This window comes from Lissotriton helveticus, chromosome 5_1 (assembly GCF_964261635.1).
Source record: "Lissotriton helveticus chromosome 5_1, aLisHel1.1, whole genome shotgun sequence".
Classification (NCBI taxonomy): domain Eukaryota; kingdom Metazoa; phylum Chordata; class Amphibia; order Caudata; family Salamandridae; genus Lissotriton; species Lissotriton helveticus.
In genome coordinates, this window is record NC_136065.1 from 1,722,570,450 (window position 1) to 1,722,585,014 (window position 14,565).

The 14,565-nt window shown below is 46.9% G+C and overlaps 1 protein-coding gene across 1 annotated transcript in view; it reads right to left on the reverse strand.

Moving 5' to 3' along the window:
- Window positions 1–14,565, reverse strand: part of PRR29 (proline rich 29) — a 950,736-nt gene that overhangs the window by 355,702 nt on the left and 580,469 nt on the right. The window contains exon 3 of the mRNA XM_078644991.1: window positions 5,757–5,872. Coding sequence (XP_078501117.1) covers window positions 5,757–5,872 — 116 coding nt within the window. The remainder of the gene's footprint in view (window positions 1–5,756; window positions 5,873–14,565) is intronic.

Consider the following 14,565-nt stretch of genomic DNA (forward strand, 5'->3'; position numbering starts at 1 on the left):
ACCACTGTGTTGGGGGCCATGTCGCCATTTACAGGCACCAATTCCGGGTGTCAGATCTCACCAGTGATGGCATGCAGGGTGGTCAGATGTCACCTTACAGTGGGCCTCGATGCTGTGGCGTAGGTGGAGATCGTCACCTCCACCAGCACCGCTCCTGAAGGCTGCGGGTCGGTGCAGAGGCTGCAAATCACGTCTTACTTCGCTGCCATCTTGCCCACACCCCCCTCCTAATATTTTAGTGATACTGTGTCCCTCCTGGGACAACAGTATAGCCAATATTCAAATGGTAGGCGCTTCCCTGGAGGCTTGAGGTGTGCTCATAAGCTTGATGCCATGAATAAGAAATATGCTATGTAAACTAATGATGGATGGTTTAATGTATGACATTGTCCTGTATTCTGTCCATCAATTGTTATTTGTGCATTTGTCACCCCGAGTGGGACGGGTATTCTCAGACGTGGGTTCCATGCTCTCCATGCCACTAGAGGCAAGCTGTCCTGGCTGATGAGGGATGAAATCCCGAAACCAGTCCTAGGACGCTTGTTTCCAGTCCAGGGAGGACATGGCCTGGCAGTTTGGGCTGAACTGTTCCCATTGGGCACAGGGTCAAGACACGTTTTGCATATGGCTGGGTTCAAACTGGAATGGGATGGTGAACAAAAATCCGATGGATTTAGGCATAGATCTCTGTACTGGGGTGAATTTATGACATTGTTCTGCATTCTGTCCATCAATTGTTGTTTTTGCATTTGTCACCTCGTGTGGGACAGGTATGCTATGACGTGGGTCCCGTGCTCTCCATGTCACTGCAGTCAAGCTATCCTGGCTGATGAGGGATGAATTCCTGAAACCAGTCCTAGTATTCTTGTTTCCAGTCCAGGGAGGACCTGGCCTGGCAGTTCGGGCTGGACTGTTCCCATTGGGCACAGGGTCAAGACTGATTAGTATATGGCTGGGTTCAAACTGGAATGGCATGGTGAGCAAAAAAACTATGGATTTAGGCCCAGATCTCTGTAATGGGGTGAATGTATGACATTGTTCTGCATTCTGTCCATCAACTGTTGTTTTTGCATTTGTCACCCCGAGTGGGCCAGGTATGCTCAGACATGGGTCCTGTGCTCTCCATGCCACTGGAGTCAAGCAATCCTGGATTATGAGGGGTAAAACCCCAAAGCCTATCCTAGAATGCTTGTTTCCAGTCCAGGGAGGATCTGGCCTGGCATTTCGGGCTGGACTGTTCCCATTGGGCCCAGGGTCAAGACAGCTTTGCATATGCCTGGGTTCAACCTGGAATGGCATGGTGACAAAGAAACAATAGATTTAGGCCCAGATTTCTGTACTGGGGTGAATTTATGACATTGTTCTGCATTCTGTCCATCAATTGTTGATTACCCGAGTGAGAGGGGTATGCTCAGACGTGGGTCCTCTGCTCTCCATGCCACTGGAGTCAAGCTATCCTATCTGATGAGGGGTGAAACCCTGAAACCAGTCCTAGGATGCTTGTTTCCAGTCCAGGGAGGACCTGGGCTGGCAGTTCCTGCTGGACTGTTACCATTGCGCACAGAGTCAGGACTGATTTGCATATGGCTGGGTTCATACTGGAATGGCATGGTGAGCAAAAAACGATGTATTTAAGCCCAGACCTCTGTACTGGAGTGAATGTATGACATTGTTCTGCATTCTGTCCATCAATTGTTGTTTTTGCATTTGTCACCCTGAGTGTGACTGGCATGCTCAGACGTGGGTCTCGTGCTCTCATTGCCACTGGAGTCAAGCTATCCTGGCTGATGAGGAGTGAAACCCCGAAACCGGTCCTACGCTGCTCGTTTCTAGTCCAGGGAGGACCTGACCTGGCAGTTTGGATTGGACTGTTCCCATTGGGCAAATGGTAAAGACTGATTTGCATATGGCTGGGTTTACCTGGAATGACACGGAGAGTAAAAAAACTATGGATTTAGGCCCAGATCTCTGTACTGAGGTGAATGTATGACATTGTTCTGCATTCTGTCCATCAATTGTTTTTGCATGAATAAGAAATGAGTGGCTCCACATGCAGAAAGGCTTCCCTGTGTTTAAACGAAAGAGCCTTGTGCTGCACTTTCCAGTTTTGAAATAGTCAAGTGCCCTAGTCCGGAAGCCTGGGGTACTAGCCAACTTTGATTGCCAGCACTGGGATCAGTATTGTCCAGTTCGAGGGAGCACTAATAACATTTGGTAAGTTCAGTTTTTCCTCACAATACCCATGCATCCATAGCAAATATCACCGAGCAAATTTCAGAGAGGGTTCAAGGATTTGATTGCGTGAACTCAAAACATTTGGGAAAGGAAAGCCCCTGCTCCTATATATTGAACACATTGTTGATGAATATGTTAACTGTGTTTATTTTGACCAGTTTTCATTTTGAAGTGATGTAAAAGCTGGGTGGAATTTCATAGAACTGTTTCTACTAGGGTGAGCAAAGGCAATAGTGTCCTTTGAAACCCAACAATGCACAATAGGCCTTGATGAGGAGGTTGTTTCTCTATAGGACTAAGTCCGGCAACATGATCTAATCATAGACTGGGAGCAAGGCACAGATCCTGCTTCTTAGGTTGTCGAAGATGATTGAGGGGCTGCTGGACATTTCTGGACATTTCATGGGCAATGCAAATGTCTATATTGAGGAGCCTGTTTCTGCCATTAATGCATTAGCACAGAGAGGCAGAAGAGTACCAGGAAGTTAGTGGTAACACTAAGGGTTACCGCCGGCATTGTGGCTGGTCTTCAACACATTTTACCATGATGAGGGCACAAGAAACATGTGTGGTTCCCAAGATCCCAAAAGGTTATCTGCTGTGCAAGCGAGCTGCCCAACAGTGACCCATTGTGGAGATGACCCACTAAAGGGATGGATATAGTGATAGCACCTGAGGAGCTAAGGATAGGTAGTAAGTGTTCTCGTTTCCCAAGCTGTACTAGTGATTGGCCTAGAGGAGATCTCAAGTTGGAGGTGCAGGAGACGGGTGTGTATGGAAAGCAAAGCCAAGCAGTTGGGATATGCCTACTTCAGAGGGAAGGGAGCCTAAGCATCAGTCTAGGTTGTTGCTAGATTGTTGTTTATGATTGTTGGTAGGAGCTATCGGAAGGCAGGCTGCAGATGACTTTTTCTTGACAGACTACTACCTGGTATACTGAATGTATACTAGCCTCGGGGCAGAGGCCCATTTGAATGAGGTGGTACAGAAGATAGGTGAGACCGTAGTGGCACAAACAGGTGGCCAGGTGGTACTTACTCCAGAGGAAGTGGACCCAAAGCGTCAGACTGTGGTGGTGCAAGGCACTTCTGTTAGGGATTGTTGCTCTGAGCTGTTGGCAGGACAGGCTTCACGGGGTCTACATTAGCAGATTTTTTGCCTGGTACACTTTAGGTGTACCAGCCTCGGGTTGCAACTCTAAGGGTCCTCTGAATTACTGGCTTTGTAGGCATGGGCTTAGCAGGGCTTGGAAGTGAACGGTGACAGCGTGTGCCTACAGGCTGACAGTTAAACTTCACTGGGGGACATGTAGGGCATATGTAGATCCCCACCTTGCAGACCAGGAAGTGGCCCGAGGTGCTCTTCGGTGAGAAGTGGCGTAAACGGTGCCCAGTGGCACTTACAATTGACCCGGTGAGGCTTAAGAGAACACAGACGCAAAGGGATTCCCTCATTTGCATGGTTCCAACCCCCCATGCAAATGAGGGAACGCCCTCTGGTGATAGCGATGGCGCTATATGTGCGCCAGCTCTATCTGTATTGCAGAAGGGGGCCACACAAACGTCTGCGCCCCCTTCTGTAACACCAAAGTGCCCAGGCGCAAAATGCTGGCTCTAACACCTGTTGCGCCCCCGAGCACTTCTGTAATATGACTCCAAATTGCCTAAAACCAAAACATTTATGGCTAAAAAGTGCTCTGGCAACTGACAGGAAACTGGGACCAGTCCACTTGTTTATCCACCCAAGGTGCATCGCCACTCGGGCTGACTTTGTCGCAGCTCTCAGTAAATTTTTCTTAGCAGCAGCAAATCCTATTCAGCAGTCCTTCATAGAAGGGATATCTGAACCAGTGGAGCCCTTATCAACTAAAGCTTTCCAATTCATCCTTCCAAAAGTTTCGACTTTCAAAAAAGAGAGGGAGTCCGAACATGGAAATCTTTTCTCCAAGTTCATCCAGCAGCTCCCCGACGATGACACCTCCTCATTGTACACCACCTGCCCTGCTGAACCTCTGCCTTTTAAGAGATTTTTTTGCTTCTAAGTCCGAAGGAAAGCGCAGACTGGGCCCAATCCACTATTTTTTTCCAACTCATGCTCCATCACAGTCTGCCATGACTTACGATTTTGGCCTAGTCTCTGTGACCAGATGTCTTCAGTTGGCGCATTGATCTTTTAAGTGCTATTTTTCACCTTAAACTTACAAATTTCAGAGCTTAGTTCCACAACTTGGAATTTTGTTGTTTTGGTGTAAACTATTTATTAAAATGTACCCTAATTTTTTAAATAGGGATGGGCTTTTTCTTGGGTTGATTTTTTCACCTTATTAATGTTGTGCGCTTTATAAATACTATACACATTGCCTTCAAGATAAGCCTGACTGATATCATGCCAAGCTACCAATGGGTCAAGCATAGGTTCATTTTGTGACTTTTGTGGTTTACCCTGACAGGGATTGTGACTGTTGCTGGAGCATGGTTAACATCCCACTCAACCAACAACCCAATTTCTCACACATGTGAAACAGAACAGATTGGAAGTGCAAAATACAAAAAATTGTATTGTACTATGCACTCGGAAAGGAACATAGTCGCTATTATTTATAGAAGTTCGAGGGCTGGAAAGTGCTGCTCCAGACTACTTGTTCCCTTTCTTGATGCAGATCAGTTTATTTGCTTTCCAGGAACCAAAGCACATAATGTGTCTTGTGGTTCCAGCTCATACCCGTTCAACTCCCCGTACCTCCCCACCCTCCCTCTAAAAGCAACAGCACAATACTTCGGTCGCGGAGGGTGATAGCAAAGGAACGAAACGCTGTCACTCAAAACAAAGGAAGCCAGGGGCATATTAGCAAGAACCTCGTTAAAATTATAGCTGTTTTAGTGGCAGGAAACTGCCGCTAAAACGGCGATAATGGTTGTGCTATCATGCGTTATAGAATTATAATAGAAGCCCAGGTTAGATGTGCAGGACGTCTAACCTGGGCTTCTTTTGGAAATCTATAACGCATATTAGCAAGCCCATTATCGTCGTTTTAGCGGCAGATTCCTGTTGCTAAAACAGCGATACTTTTAACTAGGTTCTTGCTAATATGCCCCCCAGTGTGTGGCACCACTGCCCAATAATGTATGCTGTGGTAGCAAGAAGCAAAATGTGAGTGACGCAACAACAAACCAATGGGTGAAGAGGGTTTGCAGAAAGCCTATATAGGTATGTATGAATTAATTTTTTTAAATTAAAAAAAAAAAAGGCCTTGGCTAATGCCAGACCCAAAATGGTTTATAAATGTTAGTTCTGTCATGGTCATGGTGCACTGAGGTCATATGATGAATCCAGAAAGCAGGGGCAAATGTAATGCCATTGATCAGCATCCACAAAAAGAAAGGGATCACTCATTGGATGGACATGTTTCTGGGACAATTTAAAAGACGTTATTATAAGCAATAATTGACAAATCGTCGTTAAAGTTTTGACAACAGTTTTGCCAATATCTATTCTCTGGTGGTGCAGATCATATACAATACCTTAGGAGTTGGTGGCGTGGCACTGTACCCAAATGATGACAGTGCTGATATTGTCATATTGTTCATGATAACTTGATGCATTTGAGCGTTCTGAATCATCATCAGTTCAATCAAATCTGTCACAAAGGAAAAGAAAACAAATCTTTAAAAATAGTATCTGGAAATACATTAATCGGGTCGATTCACTTAGCCATTTCTGATTATAAAGAGTACCACAGTATCTCTAGCGTATGATAGATGAGTGGCAAACGAGAAAGGGGCAAAAGAAAACTAAGGCACGGGATACAAGTTTTTCTTATGTAAACAACATCCTCTAGTGTGCAGAATAGCCCACCTATGAAATCCTTCTGCTAAGTATGACGTGTGGGGATTTGCAGAAGGGAGGATAAAACAAGGGAAAATCATGACGCGTCGGGTCATTGATTTAGTCAGTTTTAAGACACATATAATTCTCACCCACATCTACTCAAACAGTACCTTAGCCAAACCAGGATTAATTTTACTCCTGACCAACCTTGAAGTGAATCATACACCACACCAGGTCACTATTTGGATCAGCAATGGGTTCACACAGAGGTCATTAGTTGCAGGGGGCAACAGTACCTGAATGTAAGAACTTCTTTTACATCCAGAGCTAGCACCATTACGATATCCACAGACACAAGAGGGTAACAATACGGTCACTAAAACATATCACATGCATCATGAACCACAAATCAGTACTCCACGCTGGCCATATGAATGCAAAAAAAAGCGATCACACACACCCACAAGCATCATGACCCTCCTAAATGTATACATACTGGATTAAATTTCATCTAAAATACATCTCACGGTTAATACAGATCTGGCAATGCAAGGGAAGCACCCATCACTGGCTGAATATTATCTAACCATCACCAGATTATAACCGTCAAAAGGCAGCCTTAGATTAAACTTCCTTTCCACATTTTCGGTGTCAGTGTATGTTGTAGTGCCTCACATCACGAGGAATAACTATTTGAGGAGGAAAAAGTGGACCTACAGAAAATAAGCCATGGGAGACTGTAGGGATGTCCCACTTCCCTCTGGAAATTGTCCTGAATGTACATGTATTTGCAGCATTACAGCAAGAGCTAACTTCAATAACTGTTAGCTTCTGTGCCATTTTTGCCTGCCAAGGTACTGGTTGCAATCGATTTCCTGGCCATTGGATTGTTCCTGAGGAGCAGCCATCATAGAGACCAGTCCTTGTGTATGCTCCAGGAACGTAGACATTTAATTGTTCAGCAGCAGAACATCACCATCCACAATCGCTGCACAGTATGATAGTGTGAGAAATAATTTCCCCCGTGTACTTTGAGGCAGAAACTGCACACCTACCCTAATAGGGTGCACACGGTTACCACAACCAGCACTGTTAACACTAAATGGATATGCACACTGTATTTCTTGCCAGGCGCCCCAACTTGCACATTTAAGATGTCTACCTTGGTGTGACACGACTGCTAAATCTTCCATTACTCATCAAGGGCACATCATTTTCTTGCCAGGGATTATGGTGACAAGCTGCTTTAAAGCAGATACCCATAGGAATGCATGTGCACTCGAGACATAATATCAAACTGACACGCCTCAGCACCACAAAAGATAAATAGAAACAAAGCAACTGTTATCTTGTCTTCTTGTCAAGTGATGGTAGGCATGACTGCCCTCCAAATCTCCTCGCACCTTTAAAATTGTCAACTGCTGTGCAACATGAGAAGTAATTTTAAGAAAAAACAGAGGCCAAAGGTGTCTGAAAGTGGCATTCTCAAGTCATGCTGCAGATATCTTGAACGTACATGGGGTGCTATTGTAGATTGCTAGGTGAACTTGCCTGTTACATGTTTCATAAATGACCTTGCTAGGCAGCATACCTATGGACCAGCACTATATTCTTATCCAGGTCAAGAAACTCTTGTGGGCAACCAAACTGTGGCTTGACACTTCACTTCGGATGCATGTCCGATTGTTGTAAATCAGTAGTAAGGCAGTGCTGAGACATGGAGAATCTTTTCTCTGGCCACACTTAATATTCCTACCATGTGTAAGAAAATGGATTAATAGTTGGTGAAGATGTGCAGTTTCTAGAAAGTAATATGTCCAAAATCGTGTCAGGTCCAACACACACGTTTAATAAATAAACCTGGGTACAACTCCTGGTATTTAAGGCATAGTGCAGACATTTAACAGAACCAAAACTATTGAAAATTGAAACATAGCCCACTACAAATCTCACAACCAATTCCTGCAAGTAGAGTAACATTTTATAAGAAAGATAAAACAAAAGCAACTAAACTCCATTAAAGTAAACTCACAATATGATTTTTTTAAAGTTCCAAGACAAAAAGTGTCAAGAAAAAACAAAGCAGCAATCAAATGTGACAGTGGTTAAGGTGGACCTAGGGGCAATGTAAGACTGGCTGTGCTGTGGAGGAAGTCAGATACACCGAGCAGGTCATTCTGTTCACCATTTTTAGGTCTCGGGCCTAGCGAAATACTGCGCAGCAGTGTTCGCCCAGCGAGAGTCCTTTTGTCCGGGTTTTCGAAATGGACCCAGGAATTGAACATGCTTGTGCGTGTTATTTTAGTTTTGCGGCCTGCTATTGGCCTTTGCCAGCATGGTTGTTTTAAAGATAACACACAATAGGCCAGAGGCGGGCGCATAGCTCCGCCCCTGGCCTATTGGTGTCTATTACGCACATTTCTGCCATATGCTTTCAATTATCGTGCCCAGACACGGGCGCGATAATTCAAAGCATATGGAGCGCGCGTGCACCACTTCTGGCTTTGTTTTGTAAAAGTGATCGCTTTCGGTTTCGCGATCGCCTTTCTCCTCCCTCCCCACTACCTTTTGGTCTCCTCACCTCCAGCCCCTCCTCGCACCCCTCCAATATCCGGGCGCGCACCCCTGCTGGAAGTGAGAAGGATGCCCGGGGAGATGTTCAGACTAAGTGTGCCCTTTACAGCAGGGCACCATTGGATGGGTGCAGTGAAGATGGCATGGGTCTCAGTGCTATGTAGTGGAGGCTCAAAAGAAGTTCTGCATTGACGCGCCTAGACGCCCAATTTGAGGATTTATATGCAATAGATAAGGGCACTGCATTGGTCGGTTATTGAATAGTGCGCGCTGGTATGCCCACGCTCAGTCTGGCATTCATAATAGATCTTCAGAGCCGATGCCCACACTGAATATTGATCACAGGCCCATGCTGACAGCAAAGGTGGCATTGACAATAGAGCTGCGGAGGGGGAGCGTGCAGTAATGCTGGCATTAATAATAAAGCTCCGGGTTTAATGCCCACACTAAGGCTTGCATTGCTATCGGGACCAACTCTAGCGTGTGTAGCTGGATTCGTGGGATATATGACCACCTTGTTCGCTCACCACTCTGGAGGGCAGCTACATGAGCTAGGAATCCGCAACCAGGCCTTGCCCTGGGGTAATATCCATGTCCCTCAGGCGAGCGCCTGTTCACCAGAGCAGCAGGCGCTAAGATGGGTGACTCAAAACACGCGTGGATGTGTCACACTGACCTCTTCCACACATCCTTGCTGTGGACAGCGCCCCCTGCAGATCTGCACCACTGTGCCAGGCCCAGTGACCGCAGCAAGGGCCTGCGCAGGGTATCTGGGCTCCTCGAACCACCCCTGCAGGTGCCAGATCCACGGAGACAGGTGGCACCTGAGAAACCCCCTAGTGTGCCAGGCGCTGGCCTCCTCTCCTAAGGCTGGCAGATGTCACATTTGGAATAACACAAACAACACGCCCGAAAACAGGTAATCTGAGATCCCCCACCCAGTAGGGCAGTTCCATACCTCAGGCTCAACCCATATGCACTCCCAGTGGGAGCAGCCGGTGGACCTTGTTTCACAGTGCTGGCCTCCATGACTCACGCCTAATTGTGTGGGGGAGGGTGGGCGTGTGCTTTGGGAGCTGCACAGTCTGTACAGGGAATGGGCAGGCTGCACTAGGAATGGACAGGCTGCACAGGGAATGGACAGTACATGTTTCTCTAGGACATAATGGACAGTCTGCACAGGGAATGGACAGGCTGCACTGGGAATGGACAATCCACGCTTCTCTAGGATATAATGGACAGTCTGTACTGGGAATGGACAGTCTGCACAGGGAATGGAAAGTCCATGCTTCTCTGATACATAATGGACAGTCTGCACAGGGAATGGACAGTCCACGCTTCTCTAGGACATAATGGACAGTCTCCACAGGGAATGGACAGGCTGCAATGGGAATGGACATTCTACACAGGGAATAGACAGTCCATGCGTTTCTAGGACATAATGGACAGTCTGAAAAGGGAATGGACAAACTGCACTGGGAATGGACAGGCTGCACTGGAAATGGACAGGCTGCACTAGGAATGGACAGGCCATGCTTCTCTAGGACATAGGGGTCAGTCTGTACTGGGAATGGACAGTCTGCACAGGGAATGGGCAGTCCATGCTTTTCTAGGACATAATGGACAGTCTGTACAGGGAATGGACGGCCCATGCTTCTGTTGGAAATAATGGACAGTCTGCACAGGGTATGGACAGGCTGCACAGAGAATGGACAGTTTGCATGGGAATGGACAGTCCATGCTTCTCTAGGACATAATGGACAGTCTGAACAGGGAATGGACAGGCTGCACTGGGAATGGACATTCTACACATGGAATGGACAGTCTGCACAGCCAATGACAGTCTGCACAGGGAATGGACAGTCCATGCTTCTCTAGGACATAATGGACAGTCTGCACAGGGAATGGACAGGCTGCACTGGGAATGGACAGTCTGCACAGGGAACTGACAGTCTGCACAGCCAATGGACAGTCTGCACAGGGAATGGACAAACCATGCTTCTCTAGGACGTAATGGACAGAGCACAGAGAGTGAACAGGCTGCACTAGGAATGGACATTCTACACAGGGAATGGACAGTCTGCACAGCCAATGGACAGTGTGCACAGGGGATGAACAGCCCATGCTTCTCTAGGACATAATGGACAGTCTGCACAGGGAATGGACAGGCTGCACTGGGAATGGACATTCTGCACAGGGATTGGACAGTCCATGTTTCTCTAGGACATAATGGACAGTCTGCACAGGGAATGGACAGGCTGCACTGGGAATGGACATTCTGCACAGGGATTGGACAGTCCATGCTTCTCTAGGACATAATAGACAGTCTGCACAGGGAATGGACAAACCATGCTTCTCTAGGACGTAATGGACAGAGCACAGAGAGTGAACAGGCTGCACTAGGAATGGACATTCTACACAGGGAATGGACAGTCTGCACAGCCAATGGACAGTCTGCACAGGGGATGAACAGCCCATGCTTCTCTAGGACATAATGGACAGTCTGCACAGGGAATGGACAGGCTGCACTGGGAATGGACATTCTGCACAGGGATTGGACAGTCCATGTTTCTCTAGGACATAATGGACAGTCTGTACAGGGAATGGACAGGCTGCACTGGGAATGGACAGTCTGCACTGGGAATGGACAGTCTGCACAGGGAATGGACAATCAATGTTTCTCAAGGACATAATGGACCGTCTGCACGGGGAATGGACAGGCTGCACTTGTAATGGACATTCTACACAGGGAGTGGACAGCCTGCACTGTAAATGGACATTCTACACAGGAAATGGACAGGCCATGCGTCCCTAGGACATAATGGACAGTCTGTACAGGGAATGGATAGGCTGCACTGGGAATAGACAGTCTACAGAGGGAATGGACAGTCTGCACAGTGAATGGACAGTCCATGCTTCTCTAGGACATAATGGACAGTCTGCACAGGGAATGGAGAGGCTGCAATGAGAATGGACATTCTACACTGGGAATGGACAGGCTGCACTGTAAATGGACATTCTACACAGGGAATGGACAGTCCATGCTTCTATAGGACATAATGGACAGTCTGTACAGGGAATGGACAGGCAGCACTAGGAATGGACATTCTACAAAGGGAATGGACACGCTGCACTGGGAATGGACAGTCTGCACAGGGAATGGACAGTCTACACAGGGAATGAACAGTCCATGCTTCTCTAGACATAATGGACAGTCTGCACAGGGAATGGACAGGCTGCACTGGGAATGGACATTCTACACAGGGAGTGGACAGTCTGCACAGCCAATGGACAGTCCAGGATTCTCTAGGACATGCAGGAGGTTTGTCTCCAAATGCACATGACCCAATAGTCAAACAGAAATATCAGCGTCAGTTCGTGAGAAGTAAGCATGGGCGGATTTTGCGGATCCACGATTCACGGATTTGCGTATTCACGGATCGTGGATCCGCAAAATCCGCGTATTTGCTGATTTGCGTATTTGCGTATTTGGGGCGGGGCTTCCATGCGAGTGCACATGCCTCTTGTGTGTATAAAAGGTCAGATACCGATCAGAGACAGCTGCCCAGCCTTGACAGAACACACACGCAAATCATAAAACATAAAATGATTGCGTGCTTGTTTGCTAAGCTGTGAAAGTAGCTCGAGACCCTGAAAAAGTTTGGATTGTATAATTAAATTTGTTCTTTAACCGAACTCTGGGAGTTTAGTTTCTGTTTAGCAGAGCAAATATTTATCCAATGGCTGTTGTATTTTATTTTATGCTGTGGTAACACATTATGTGCAAAGTTTGGCGTGTGTTGCTATTCCAAAATTCAAGCTTTTAAAGTGATGGAAACTGCTGCCTGCCATCAAATGCACCATGTGAGACAGTTTACAGTGCATTCCTGCAGACTAATGAACAGAGCGTGCTGAGTGAAAGGGCATGGCGCTATGCTCGTGTGCTGATGACTGTGACGTGGAAATCACCAGCAAAGGCAGCTCGAGTTGCGCATTAAAATAAAGTGGGCATGTCATCTGAGATCAAGAGATATTACGATCATATGCAGAGAAAAATAATGTGCAGGTCTGCCAACTCCCATGGTGCTACTTTGTGTCACACCACAAGGGTTATGGCTGTTGCAGTCACCTTGTGAATAGTGATGCACATATGGTTGTAAGCATGTCTCTTTAATACACGCTCGAGGGGTAGGGTAATGTTGTTTTTGATGTTGGAGACGTCAGCCAAGTTGTTGTACAATGCACATAACATAAGCAAGCTAAATAGGTCAGGACACACTACGAAACTCGAAAAACAGGATGGCAAAAGCTAACAGAGCTACTGTTCCGAGAGCTAATGATTCCCTCCAAGCACTGTTGTGGAACGTGAGAGACCTGAAAGACCACCGTAAACTACGTAAAGTGCTGTACTATCCAACTAGACATAATATAGATGTTGCCTTACTTCAAGAGCCTCACCTCCCACTACATAGTCCAATGATGCGCAACAGGGACCTTTTGGGCAATGTCAATGCCTCGGGCTTCACAACTCACGCTAGAGGGGTAATGACCTGGGTCAACCCCGGATCTGACTACGTGATAAAACAGTTGATAGCTGATGATGATGATCTTCAAATACCAAGGTAGGGGATTGGACCTGCTTATGGTGAACGTCTATGGCCCCAACTATGACTGCCCGGAGTTCTTCGCAACATTGGCTAACACGATAAGTTGTTGTACGATGACACAAATACTCTGGGGAGGCGACTTCAATCTGGTTAGAAACCCCGAACTAGACAGATCAGGGGGCCCGACGAGGAGGCCGGAGATGGCGGCCAGAACTATAGAAAGCGTTATGATCAGCAAGGATCTTACTGATGTATGGAGGGAGATGCATCCACACGATGGAGGTTTCACACATTATTCAGCTTACTATAACCTACATGCACGCATAGACTACTGGCTGGCATCGACGTCCCTCATGTCACAGATCCGCACTTGCAGGTTTTGTCGCGGACTTTGTCCGATCACCCACCACTTTTACTGGTCCTGTCCACACCTAAGAAAATAAATACCACCATTTGCATTGCGCTTCCCCCCTTATTCTCTGCTGGACCCTATCTTCAAGGAAGAGATGGCAGAAGCTATAAATGTATTTTTCGCTATTAATACTGGATCTGTGGATAGTTTTCAGACGGTATGGGAAGCTTTCAAAGTGTACATTTGGGGGGTGGCCATGACTAAACACTCGGGGTTCTCCGCTCTATATGACAGAGGTTGTCGGTCTTGGAGCAGAAACTAGGGGATCTGGAGACTCGTCAGTTGGCTGGGGACGGTGAGGATGCTGCAGGAGCAATGACGGACTTATTAGCAGAATACCAGGAAGCGGCGGACAGTGAATTAAAACACCTGGGCAAATATGCCACCGCGCGCGCTCATGGTGAGGGAGATAGGCCTGGATCTGTGCTGGCTCACATGTTGAAAGCCAAATGCAGCAAAACTCAGATTACTGAATACCAATCGGAAGGGGGCGAGCTGCTAACGGAAGAAGAGGACATCGCAAACAGGTTCAAACAATACTATTCGGAACTGTATGCTTCCCACTCGTCGGACAGGGATGATGAATTTCTAGACTATTTGGAGCACATCAAGCTGCCCTTTCTATCTGACATGCACAGAGAGTTCCTCATGCTCCTCATTGAAAAAGACGAGATTGTTGAGGCGCTGGCAGGAATGAGGGCGGCCAGTGCCCCAGGGACGGATGGCCTCACATTAGGCTTCTTCAAGGCCTTTATAGAACTACGGCTCCCTCACATCTCAGTGATTTTTGATAATCTATGCGTAACGAGCAAAATGCCACAAACTATGGGGGAGGCCATTTTAGTGTCTATCCCCAAACCAGGTAAGGCCCCTGAGTAATGCGGCTCTTACTTGCTGCTTTCTTTGCTA